At 40.7% G+C, this 14,476-nt stretch overlaps 1 protein-coding gene across 1 annotated transcript in view; it reads right to left on the bottom strand.

Annotated features, from left to right (window-relative positions):
• LOC117402980 (lysophospholipid acyltransferase 2-like) overlaps positions 1-13,135 on the bottom strand; it is a 109,287-nt gene extending 96,152 nt beyond the window's left edge. Inside the window, exon 1 of the mRNA XM_034004741.3 lies at positions 12,857-13,135. Coding sequence (XP_033860632.1) covers positions 12,857-12,940 — 84 coding nt within the window. The 5' untranslated portion in view covers positions 12,941-13,135. The remainder of the gene's footprint in view (positions 1-12,856) is intronic.
• Positions 13,136-14,476: the final 1,341 nt, after the last annotated feature.

Genomic DNA, 14,476 nt, shown 5'->3' on the forward strand with positions numbered 1-14,476 from the left:
TATAGATCGGAATTGAAGTATGTGCGAGACCAGGCACTGAATGAGTTTATGCCATTAAATACTTACACATAGTGTACTGACCATAGCATGATAGTTTAGACTTGGGTGAATACGGAGTTCATACCCAGCGAAGAGGACAGCAGGTGGCTCGGGGTACCTCGTGGGTGACCCTGTCGCGGTAGGACCCCCACATCTTTATTTCTAAAAGTGACGTATGTTGGATAACATGGAAAGAAGTTTGAATGCAATATAAGTAGGGCTTCTGAAATCGGTGGATAGCCAATAAACACCGGAAAGCACCGGAAAAACTGTGGAAATGGTTAATTAATTCACGTTGACTTTACCCTATTCCCATTAAAAAATAAAACCTACTACAAAAATAATAATAAATACAATTCCTAGTGCTGCTGGGCAATGTCCCGCCTTCCTGACTTGCATTGATTCGTTCTCAATACGTTAAACCTGCCCCAACTACTGAAGGACAGCACATTCCTACATTTCTATTGGAGACTCCGCTTGCAAGATTTAAAATGAGATTACAATCAGGATGGAGGCTTGTTAGCGGGATTTCAAGCTGTATTACAGTTAAGATACAGAGGATTTAAAACAGAATTGTGACAAAATGTACAAAAATGCCTACACACAAAAACCCCAGAAGAATGTGCCCGTGACCATAGGGATTTCGTTGTGGAAGACAGCAATGGAAAGGTGGTACAACTTAAGTGTGCAAGTACTGTCGAGTTACTATACATATTTTGACAGAAAAAAAATTTTTAAAAAAAAACGCTCACGCATTTTGAAAAGTAACCAAAAACACTAATTTCATACGGTGTATCAAAAACGAGTCCCGAAAAAAAAAGATTTACTTAAAACTCGAACATAGCAAGAAAATAAGCACCAAAAAATACAATTAATAAAACCTGAAAAACAGAAGTCCTAAATATAAGATACACGTGTTTGCAGGTTTGTACACTCTGTTAGTTTTAAAAGGAGATTATCAGAGGAGGTATAGCAACTGGTAAATGCAAGAATGCAAGATTTCATTTAATTGCACTGACTGCGACCGTCTGACTGCTGGAATAAACACAATCGCACATTGCTGGAGGAACCAATGCGCTCAAGAGATAACATAGATTAAGCACAAAAGAACAAAGGGCCACACCAAGACAACACCATCTTAGGAAGTGTGAGCCAGAACCAGTTTTCTTTACGACAGATACACGAGACCCTCCACAGGGTGCCCGGGGTGATTGAACTCACAAAGAGAAGGAAGGAGGGGGGAGCTGAGGTCAGTGGCTACTTAATTAAGGTGCGCTCAGCTCAGCTCACTTCTCTCTTTCATTAAGACTAGTATTGGAGACTTGTCGATCGAGAAGCCCTGGAGGATCAGACCTACAGTATTGCATTATATTATTTTGTTCTGTTATGTTTTGTTTTGAACTTAAGTTTTGCACCGTGCAGTTTGCATATGAAAATGTGATCTGTACTGTTTTGCTTTGGGCGTTCCTTTTGTTTCCAGAATTAAACCTGTATTGAATAAACCAAACTAATATCTGAAGAAAAGTACTGTGCATTTCTTTAATCAAGAAACAACTACTCACTACTTTTAAAAAACTACTACAGGTGTGCCTGCAGCTGCAACTACCTTTCTTAGACATTACCAAACCAGTGTTGTGCATAGAGGGGTAAACCGACAGCGATGAATCCTACTCTAATATCAAAACACAGCAGCTATAAAGAAATGCACCGGTCAGTATTTTAATATACTGTAAATAGAAATTGGCTACAGGTGGTTTATCATAACCAGTTAGGGAATTCTCCTTAACTGGTGACAAAAAAGCTCAAGGCTTTGAAAAATATGTCCTTAAATACTGTAGCTGTTAAACTCTGTATGCTCAACACCAATGAAATCAACTGACCACATACTGTACTTGAGTCGATTATTATCCCACACCTGTAATATGAAAGCAGCAGTTAAAATCCGCATGAGCCTCTGGTTTTGATAAATGTGCGTATTCCAAGCACCTTCTGAAAGCTGTTACAAAATTGTAATGAAAAGAATAAAAGGAAAAAAAATAAAGAATAAGCAATTTCACACTGGTCCCCTGAGCCCCATTGTCTTCCTTCACCCATTTTTGGCACATCTTTACATTTCACTACTGTATAAAGCATAGCTTTTACTGTACTTCTTTCAATAAAACAAAGGCAGGAATTTTAGGAAGTGAAGCTGGAGAACTGAATGTATTGTAAAAGAAACTCACCCACTCGGGTTCGTTGCCCCTTTAAGAACTTGACCCAGCACACAGAAATTGGATTTTCAGCGCTGACGCGCAATTTTTTTAATAACACACAATAAAACAAAACACAAAATAAACACCTAGCTCTTTCTGAGCACTAACTACACACGCAGGAAGCTAACTACCACAGGACGGCTAAGCCGTTTCCCTGTCCCAAAACTTAACCACACAGGTTTGCACTATACCTTTTACCTCGGGACTGCCAGGAAACAGAGCACTCCCTTCTGCCTCCTTCTCCTTAGCAGCCCCGAGCAGACTGCCTGCTCTCCTTTTAAACCCCGCACCTGGGCCTAATTCCCAATAACGCCCAGGTGCGGATGATAATTAATAATAAAACAATTAAACAATTAAACTAAACAATAATACAATTAAGAAATCAATTAGAAAATCAACTGAAACAATAAAGCAACACAAATCAAAACTGTGCATTTCTCTCGCAGGGAGGTTTTAACCCCCTCCCTGCTGTCTCTCACAACCCTCTATCTTACAGTATGTATAATCATTCACGCATCATCTTGCAGCTGTGACTGTAGTGAAAGCTTTAGATTTAAAGTGAGAGTTTCTTCCTCACTCCCCAAGGCAGTAGACTTGGGGGTAGATGCAGGTGGATGTCGTCCACTCACTATTTCTGCTGAAACGCCATTTTTCACATTGTTATTAATCTTGAATAGTAGTCTATTTTATTTCTCTCCCAATACTTCATCGTTTAATGTTCCCAGTGCAACTTTTCCTTTTATTACGTCGTGTGTGCTCTCTAGCTCAACAGAACAGCAACACTTGCACTGACATTGACAAGCGGGAAATTTATTTGACATGACAACCAGGCTGAGGTATAGTTCTCCATATATTTTGGTAGATCCAGATTTTTTTTTTGGTGCTTTGATACCAAGTTATTTTTGAATTTTTATTTTTTGTGCAGAGACGTGCGAGATAGCATTGGCACCAAGCTGGTATTGTGCGTAGTATGCTGCTGTATGAGTCCTTGTTTGTCGGCATCGCATTGCTCTTAATTATTCTCTGACAAGACAGAGCCAGAAAGTAAAAGGAAACAACTGAAAGGCAAAATGCGCTCAACAAGAGGAAAAAGTACAGCTGGCTAAGGTTATGCACTCTTTTCTGAAACTAAGTGCAATTTTGCATTATTTTAAAGCACAAAATAATGCAAAATTCGGCCCGACACCATACTTACTACGTGCGTGAGTCCGCAGAGCAGCTGAAGATTCAATTACTTAAGGATTGGCTAGAAAATGAGCAACCCAGAAGTCTGTGCGGTGAAGTATAGCAATATTTCAGGTTTGAGGTGGCTGATGATGGAATAGTGAAACAATATAACATATCATATGTAAATATCTATTAATGTCTATATTGTCCTGGTGGAAGATGAATCTTTTCCCAAGTCCCAGGTCTCTTGCTGACTTCAGCAGGTTTTCCTCCAGGATTTCTCTGTACTTTGATGCATCCATTTTGCCCTCTATCTTCATGAGCTTTCCAGGCCCTGACGCAGAGAAGCATCTCAATAGCATGATGCTGCCACCACCATGCTTCACGGTAGGGATGGTGTTCTCAGGATGATGTGCGGTGTTAGGCTTGCGCCAAACATAGCGCTTAGCGTTGAGGCCAAAAAGCTCTATTTTGGTCTCATCAGACCATAGAATCTTCTTCCACTTGGTCTCAGTGTCTCCCACATGCCTTCTGGCAAACTCTAGCCAAGATTTGATGTGAGTTTCTTTTAACAATGGCTTTCTTTTTGCCACTCTCCCATAAAGGCCAGTTTTGTGAAGCACCCGGGCTATTGTTGCTGTATGCTCCCAGCTCAGCCGTGGAAGACTGTAACTCCTTTAGAGTTGCCATAGGCCTCTTGTTGGCCTCCCTGACTAGTGCCCTTCTCGCCCGGATACTCAGTTTTTGAGGACGGCCTGTTCTAGACAGATTCACAGTTGTTCCATATTCTCTCCATTTCTTAATAAAGGACTTTACTGTGCTCCGGTGGATATTCAATGCCTACCCCTGATTGGTGCTTTTGAAGAACCTTATTCCGGATTTTCTTTGAATGTTCCTTCGTCTTCATGATGTAGTTTTTGTTAGGAAATGTACTAACCAACCGTGGGACCTCCCAGAGACCGGTGTATTTAACCTGAAATCATGTGAAACACTTTACTTGCACACAGGTGGACTCCATTCAACTAATTGACTTCTAAAGACAATTGGTTGCACCAGAGCTTATTTAGGTGTGTCATAGCAAAGGGGGTGAATACTTATGCAATCAATTATTTTCTGTTTTATATTTGTAATTAATTTAGAACACTTTGTAGATTTTATTTTTCACTTTGACATTATGGACTTTTTTTGTGTTGATCAGTGGCAAAAACTCCTAATTAAATCCATTTTGATTCCATGTTGTAACACAATAAAATGTGGAAAAGTCCAAGGGGGGTTAATACTTTTGAGAGCCACTGTATATACACCACAGACAAACAGCTTTTATTTTGTGTGTGCGTGCGTGTGTGTGTGCCTGCATGGGGGGGGGGGGGGGGGGCACATCTTAGAAATTCCACACATCTACTGTTAATAGTAGATGTGCACCTTTAAGATTCAGGTACAGCACAAGTGCAGTCTGGTCCTATTAGATAGGTGAACTACAAATGGAGCTCTTCAGTCTGCAGCAGCATATGGTCATTGAGGAGACTGAATCAGTGTTGAATCTCATTGTCAAGAAACAAGATGTGAAAAAACTGGCCGCCCTTCACCTCCCCCCAACATCTGTGATGTGGATGTATCTTTTATTATGGTTTACAAAGGCAGTAGGTATTGTAATGTGCACTGCTTGAGACATGTGGTGTTTTTTTGGTTTGTTTTGTTTTTTTAACTTTTAGCCAGTGTTATTTAAAATACATGATTAAAAACATCTAAATTTAACAGCATAAAACCCCTCGATTTTTCTAAAATCTTCGCCAGGGGTTATTATCAGTTAAAACCAAATTTGTTTACATAGTATTATAGTATTAAAATGTTCCCCGCCTTCCTTCCACTCCTGCTCTGACCCTCTTTAAACATTTTAATCATTTTTAATTTTAGGTGTTTGAAATATTTTGTTATTAGATATGAGAATATTGGAGACTGGTTTAGCTTGCAGCAATAATATTTATTTGCTGTATTGTAGTCATTTTGAGGACTTGTCTTATTTGAAAGAACTGAAAGAGTCCCTTTACTATATTGTATTGTGAGTGACTGTGCTGTGCCACAGGATAACAGTGTGCCACTTTGAGATTCTATTATATATATATAAATTATATACACATATATATATATATATATATTCTATTTATTTATTTATTTATTTTACATGTATTCGGATACAAAAATCAGATGTTTGTATTTGCTACAAATGACAGAAATAACTTGCACTTCAGGAGGAGGTTTCTCAGGGGAGGCTAGACAGATAACTCCACTCAGAACAGTAACCCAATCTAATATACTAAAACATTTACATTGAAACTATTTCATTAGCTATCCTAAGATAGTCTTTCTGTAAAGTTACTTCGTACTGAAATAATTAATTCACTCATTTAACAGGACACGGGTCCCAGCCCTAAACCAAGGTGAAAATAGGAGTGGAATGCATGAATGTGTTTGTCGGCCCATCCAAAGCCAAACATTAAAGGTTCACATTACATAAGATGTAGCACTTGCTGTATGTCTGTAATGTATATTTCTGACCCAGCTTTATGCTGAGTGAATCAGCACTTTATCAGGATTAAAACCCAACCCATCTTGTTTCTACAGTTTTAATTGTACCCAAAGTCAAACAAAGGTTTGTAGATAAGAAGTACTAAGCTGTTCCTAACATAATGACAGTTCATTTTCTTAACTTGTGAACGGGAGAGAATAAATCTGAGCTGTAAATCTACCTCCCAACCTGGAAGGGTGCTAAGTAAGGTTGGTGGTACGCCTTCACAGGGATGGGCCGACTCGATGGCAGGACAGAACTGGAAGTTGGTCATTTTGGGGGAAAGGGCGGAGCTGTAAGACAGATGAACGGCTCTAGTGTGATCAGCTGTGTCGCGTGCAGTGATTGAGCGTGGCGCCACACTGATCACAGGGAATATAAAGGGGGCGCAGCTACGCTGACAACTTGGATCGCTGCTCATTTGTTTTCTGTTTGTATTTTGGCAGACGGAGACCATGGGAGCTGAAGCTACACAGCCAGCACTACCACCCAGAGCACATACACTGCCACCCCACCTCAACCTGTACTACCACCCGGAGCACCTGTACTACCACCCGGAGCACATACACTGCCACACCCCCTCAACCTGTACTACCACCCGGAGCACCTACACTACCACCTCACCTCAATCTGTACTACCACCCGGAGCACCTACATTACCACACCACCTCAACCTGTACTACCACCCGGAGCACCTGCACTACCACACCACCTCAACCTGTACTACCACCCGGAGCACCTGCACTACCACCCCACCTCAACCTGTACTACCACCCGGAGCACCTGCACTACCACCCCACCTCAACCTGCACTACCACCCCACCTCAACCTGTACTACCACCCGGAGCACCTGCACTACCACCCCACCTCAACCTGTACTACCACCCGGAGCACCTGCACTACCACCCCACCTCAACCTGTACTACCACCCGGAGCACCTAAACTACCACCCCACCTCAACCTGTACTACCACCCGGAGCACCTACATTACCACCCCACCTCAACCTGTACTACCACCCGGAGCACCTGCACTACCACCCCACCTCAACCTGTACTACCACCCCACCTCAACCTGTACTACCACCCGGAACACCTACACTACCACCCCACCTCAACCTGTACTACCACCCAGAGCACATACACTGCCACACCCCCTCAACCTGTACTACCACCCCACCTCAACCTGTACTACCACCCGGAGCACATACACTGCCACACCCCCTCAACCTGTACTACCACCCCACCTCAACCTGTACTACCACCCGGAGCACCTGCACTACCACCCCACCTCAACCTGTACTACCACCCTGAGCACCTGCACTACCACCCCACCTCAACCTGTACTACCACCCGGAACACCTACACTACCACCCCACCTCAACCTGTACTACCACCCGGAGCACCTGCACTACCACCCCACCTCAACCTGTACTACCACCCGGAGCATCTACACTACCACCCCACCTCAACCTGTACTACCACCCGGAGCATCTACACTACCACCCCACCTCAACCTGTACTACCACCCGGAGCACCTACACTACCACCCCACCTCAACCTGTACTACCACCCGGAGCACCTGCACTACCACCCCACCTCAACCTGTACTACCACCCGGAGCACCTGCACTACCACCCCACCTCAACCTGTACTACCACCCGGAGCACCTGCACTACCACCCCACCTCAACCTGTACTACCACCCGGAGCACCTGCACTACCACCCCACCTCAACCTGTACTACCACCCGGAGCACCTGCACTACCACCCCACCTCAACCTGTACTACCACCCGGAGCACCTGCACTACCACCCCACCTCAACCTGTACTACCACCCGGAGCACCTGCACTACCACCCCACCTCAACCTGTACTACCACCCGGAGCACATGCACTACCACCCCACCTCAACCTGTGTGTGCACCTGTGGATTACACAGTGTAATTATTGTTTATTATTTGGAAACCCTTCTTTTGTTTGGGACTGCAATTCCACCATCTATCATCCCCAATACCACTGTTGGTAGCGGGGATAACATTTGTAAATAAAAACGGGACTGCTGTTTTGTAAATACACCTTATTTGTGGACATTGATTAATTCCTGCACCACCCACGTCCTGACACCCTGATTAAGTGACACATTATAAACATTTGCAGGTAACCATAACACAAATTATTAAATGGAAAATCACAAACAGCAAATGCACAAAACAGTTAAGCACTGAAAAAACCCCAAATCCACAAATCCCCCTGCAAATAACATTATTTAATTCCACGTTTCAACATTGATTTTCAAGGACAGGATTTTATGCATTTTTATGCATTTACAAAACACTAAAAAAGTCTATTTCTATAAACTTCTCAACTGTTTTGAAAACCTAACGATATAAAAGGAGAATGTCTACAAGCATTATAAAAACTGTCAAGGTCGGTGACATGTGGTTCCTCTATACTGGTAGCTTCTCACAGGTTTGCTTAATAAACCCATGACAGAGAATCTTACTCTAAGGTGTCTGATAGAGCAGGTGTGGGCTGCAGTATGATAAAATGGACCCGCCAATGTTTGTTGGTTTCTGGTACACTGATTGAAAAACAGCAATCAATCAAGCAACAGTCACTACAGTAGGTACTGTAGCTTCTTAACTGGGCTTAAGTAATGGAAATGCAAATGCCTTCTGTTCTCCCAAGGTTCTCATGATTTCTCAGGAGTAGCGGGATCCTGAAATTGTTAATCATGCAGGGGTTTACTCTTTTGTTACTGGCAAATCTCTCGAGCGCAATCAAAAACGAATAACATGCAAGTGTCATACCACAATTTGAACAACTAATAATTGTTCATTATTTTTTTTTAAAAAAAGCAATTTGCGATGGTGCTGCAATCCACATAGAATTACAGGTGATCATTCAGCTGTGTCGCCACACTGTCAAGATAACACCATTTTGGAAACAATGTGTTAGTTCACACTCTGGGTATTCAACATAGCAAGGCAAGTTTGAAGGTCTATACTGGGGGTATAACAACCCTAAACAACATGTTATTTTGAAAACATTCAAGTTTGTACTACATTGTCACTAGCAGGAACAAGGCTGTCTATTTAAACATTAACCCTTGTACTACAACGTCTTAAACAATCTGTTTAAATGTTTGAGGTCAAAATCTCAAGTCATAAAATTCCCTTAATGGGCTCCAGAGTGGTGCATCCGGTAAAGGTGCTCCGCGTGGAGTGCAGGATGCGCCCTATAGCCTGGACATCGCCGATTCGAGTCCAGGCTATTCCACTGCCGACCGTGGATGGGAGCTCCCAGGGGGCGGCGCACAGTTTGCCAAGTGCCACCCGGTGGGGGGGTCAGCCAGGGTGTCCTCGGCTCACCACACACCAGCGACCCTTGTGGTCTGGCCGGGAGCCTACGGGCTTGCCTGTAAGCTGCCCAGAGCTGCATTGTCCTCCGACGCTATAGCTCTGAGGTGGCTGCATGGTGGGCCTGCAGTGTGAAAAAAAAGCGGTCAGCTGACGGCACACGCTTCGGAGGACAGCGTGTGTTCGTCTTCGCCCTCCCGAGTCAGGGCAGGGGTGGTAGAGGTGAGCTGAGCCTAAAAATAATTGGCCATTCCAAATTAGGGAGAAAATAATAAAAAATAATTGCCAACGACTAAATAAAAAAAAAAAATCAAAATCAAAATAATAATAATAATAATTCCTGTGTACACCCCAGTATCAGAATCAGACAGAATTAAGAAAAAAAAATACTATGTAATTTTCATCTCTCCCGTTACTTTACCCATTGATATAAAACTGATATTTTTGCCTATTTGCGTTTTCTGTCATAAAAAAATACAACTTCAAACGTTTGCTGCTGAATGACACACACACGTAAGATCAGAGGAGTGAAATTGCCTAGATCTGGTGTCATCCGAATTAAATACAGTGACTGTCAGAGGGGTTATTTAAGGTCAAATATAAACCAAACTTTCAAATGGGTGTGCCATGAGAACATGCCGTTTAAATAAACATGAATAGCTCATGACTTATTTAAAGAATGTGTTGTGCCGTTTCATTCATGATGAAAATCTTACATGTGCAGTTTTGAAGAAAAGCAGCTGGCTGGTTAGTGACAGGAAGTGTTAGATAAAATTTCACTCTCCATGTAAAATTACCTTGGAAGTAATAGATAGGATTTTATATATAAACTGTAAGGGTGTTTGCCTAACATAGCCAATCCCGGCAAGGGATTATGACCACAGATCTATTACCAGTCAGCCGTGTTTATTAGTTTTTGGGTGTTTGGGAGAACGGTTTGGAATGTGATATAAAATAAATATGTTCCCCTACAATTATGTAGCCATATAAAGATTCTCAGAATAATCCAACAAGGCACTCAGATGTCATAACCACACAAGCTTTCATAGAAGCAAACACCCAAATAACTAAAATATAATGGATGGTTTAAAGTATCAGAGAGGGGCTGAATGATCTAGCTTGCACCTTAAATATATATATATTTTTTTACTGAGCATCCAATATCTTGTTAAACAAGCATACTGTATAAGCCACAGATGATATTGTACCTTGAGCTCATAAATCACCAATACATGGATTTATAACCTGGTCGGATTTTGCTGCAGCCATTGTAACTAATACCAGCAAAGACAAAAGCTTCCAGTGCAGCTTTATTAGGTAAAGTCACTGAGCTTGCTAAGAAACATCTCACGGGCAAAATAGTGACAACAGGCTCTGAGAATGAAAATGAAAATGGACATCTCCACTGAATTACATGACTCAGACAGCAGGGGACTCTGAATGTTAACAAGTCCAGACAGCACTGGTCGCAAACACAGCTACAGATATTAAAAGCTGTGAGGACATTACTATTTGTCTTTAGACCAACAAAAGCAACCCCTGTATAACACATGGATTATTATGTATCAATATTTTGACATGCTCCGTAACCGTTCTAACTTCCTGGCAAGCTGCAAAATCCATTATGACAGATATAATTGATGATTTCTTTACTTTCCTGTGGCTGTCATGCAGCTCTTACTGTCTGTACTTTGCTCTGACAACCTGGTTCATTCACCCTTTACTTCAAAACCTGAAATATAAATAGGCTGAGCTTAAACAACAGAAGCTAAAGTAGTTAACCTGTTCCTTACCCACCAGTAATTGTGTACAGATGTAATTACAGCCACTTATATTGACCTGAATAAGGTTGTTTCATAATGGTATTAAAAACAAGTATTGCACAATACCCTGCATAACATGTAGCATGATTCTCAGTGGCGTAGTTCTCATACTGCCACTTTTGAGAATCATGCCGGGGTGTTGTGGGAGGTTGGTGCTGCGTATTTTGTGTCTTTTTTGGGGATTTCAGATTTTCTGAATGAAGCTATGGAACGGGTTCAGAATGTGTGGGCTCTGAGGATAAGGGTGCAGCTGATGGTCAATGCATGGACAGCATTAGTGAAAATGCATCCCACCCACACCCGATTTAACAAACATAGTTGCTGTTCAGATTTTTAAAAATTCTAATAAATATACAAAAAGCAACATATAACTTTGAACGGACATTGAGAAAGATTTTCAGTCGAAACATTGGTTTATTTAGTATCACTGTTAACTGGAAGTTATTTTAAAATTACTTTACACACGATAGCCTATCACTTTGCATACTACTCATATTTATTGCAGCTAGCCGTTACAAAAACACAGTTATTCACAAAACACATCTCAGAAGTGGAGACTTCAAACTATTTCATGCTTAGAATATGATTGTGCAGTGAGGCCTTTTTGACACCTGTGATTTATAGGTACAAAGCAGATAACTTAACGATAACCTCTGATACAAAAGATTGTAATGGCATCCCTTTGCTTCAATACAAACGATGTTGGTATGGTAGAGAAGAGGCAGCCCAGTTTTGACTGTACACTCCCCCTCTGGGGCTCCAGAAGGTTCCCAATTGTCATAACTGATATTTCAACCTTTTTGATCTTCCCATCAGCATCTCTCAGTAAAAACCATTTCTAAGTAAGACAGCTTAGGGTATAACATCCTTTCCATCTCAAAAGCTCTTTAACAAAAGTAAAAAGTGTATGTCCAACTGAGATTTGGGTATTACTGCCCCAAACCAGTTGAGATGTGCAGTACAAGTATGCAAAGACAGAAAATAAAGTTTCAACATCCTCTTAAGTTTGGAGGTACAGTTACAATGTTTAAATTCTCTATGTCAGCCACAAGCACAAATACAATCATGTTACAATGTAACAATCTGAATCACATTTTCACAATGACCCACATTGCAGAGAAGAAACACAGAGGTGGACAGGGAGGGGGCTATCTTGCATTCAAGCCAACTCCCTCTGCAACACAACACAACACTTCAGAAATCTGTAACTTTGAAGCCCCTTTATGGCATATTCAAAGTCAACTGATAGGGCGTTTTCACGTTAACTTCAGCAGCCGAATTGGTTTTAAGATTTGAAATCTCCAATTCGTTTTCAATGAGACCTTCTGACCATAAACATAACCATTTCCAATGAACAATGAATGAAATCACCCGTAAATTCCTTAAATTACCGTACACACTTAGGAAAACCCCTAAAAATCTCCCATCCCGCATTACATTACAAATCCAGCTACGATGCAAATTATAAAGACAAAAAATAGACAAGAAAAGGGGGGTTATGCATTGATACTGCCCTTACATATCACCGTATAGTGAGGGAGCTCGTCGTTATGTAGGCTATTGCACCCCACCAATAATCTCCGTAACTTGATACTAAAATATATATAATGCCAGTTTAAAAAAGAAACGAGAGGAGTTGTTTTTTTTTTTACCTGGTCTATGGGGAGGTTGATGAGATCGCTAATAGGCTGCAGTAGCGTAGAGCCAGTACATGGATTAATTTTTGCTGTAGCCATGATTCTGGTAGCTGTGCTTCTGCGCTCGCTAACCCCTTTCTCTCCCTTACAGCAGATTCCTCTCGATTCTCCAGCTGACTACTGCCGCTTACTTTACAGCAAGGCTACAGCACACAGGGTGAACACAGCCTTCTCAACAAATCCTGCGTAGGCGGAGACTGCGGCGACACACTGCCCATCACATCCAATCGTCATCAGCAGCTCGCCTGCTATAGAAGGATTAGCTAGAACATGACGTCATTTTGATGTACGTTTAGAGACGCCATCTTTCTAGGGTATCAGTACAGTTTCAAAGCCATTTCGCAGCTGTAGTTTTTGCATAGTATTTGTCTTTTAACATTTCGCAGTGTGTGATGCCTCACAGAATACAAACCATATTTACATCGTTTTACTATGTGCAAGTAAAATATTTTATATTTACGGAAAGTGGGAAATAATGTCTTTTGAGGCGACAATTAATTTTAAGCACCAAGTCTATGGAAACTAACTAGACTAGTTTCTTTGGTTTTTCTAAGAAATCAATTTGTTATATTAATTACACACGTCTGTTCTCTTTCCATTTTATAGCGTTTATATTATCCGACATTTTTTTTGCTTACAATATAGACAGTTGAAACATGTGCAAAGCTGTGCCCTATATTAAGTTATGTTAATAATGTATACCAAGTTAATATGGGGTACCATATTTAATTTCAATCTATTATTTTTTTCTAGCTTTAAACACAAAAAAGAGATAGGGTTAACACCCGTCCATGACAATCACATGTAATGTGACCAGAGTTAATTGTCTTATTGCTGATTAGCTCTGGCCACATACTAAAGCATTCAGAGGCTGTACTTCTGGGTGATTGATATTTTGCAGCATTCATTGATCCTTCTACAATACAAAGGTCGCCAGTGCCTGAGGAAGAAAAACAAGCCCATACCATCACACAACCTCCACCATGTTTAACACTGGGCATGATGAACTTTTGATGAACTCTTCCTCCAAACATATTGTTGCTTTCTTGGTGAAAAAAGTTTTGGATTTGTCTGAACGCTTTATATTCTGCAATTTTCTAAAAAAAAAAAAAAAAAAATCAGTTTTGAAATACTGTACATATTTTCAATTTTCCATTTACTGTAATTAATATTTGTTTAAAGAAATTAATTGTAACTTCATAATGTGACTGAATTTGTTGTTACACTGTGTAATGTTGTTTAAATAATAATAATAATAATAATAATAATAATAATAATAATAATAATAATATGTTCCATTTCCTATGTATCTTAATATTACATTTCTATTAAAATCTACTATCATTTAAAATGATACATGATTACATTTCTTTCATAAAATCTCTATTTGTAACAGATGGGAAAATTTAAGTTATGTTACTTATTATCAAGCTGCGCAGTGTTAAGACACTAAATTAGTCCCGTCTCCAAATCTTATTAAAATTATAATGTAAATGTTCTATCAATTTGCTGTTTATTTGTTGCTGTTTGTTTGTTTGTATTAATCTGTGCAATACCTTATTTAATCTGTAAAGG

Source organism: Acipenser ruthenus, chromosome 5 (assembly GCF_902713425.1).
Source record: "Acipenser ruthenus chromosome 5, fAciRut3.2 maternal haplotype, whole genome shotgun sequence".
In the NCBI taxonomy this organism is placed as follows: Eukaryota; Metazoa; Chordata; class Actinopteri; order Acipenseriformes; family Acipenseridae; genus Acipenser; species Acipenser ruthenus.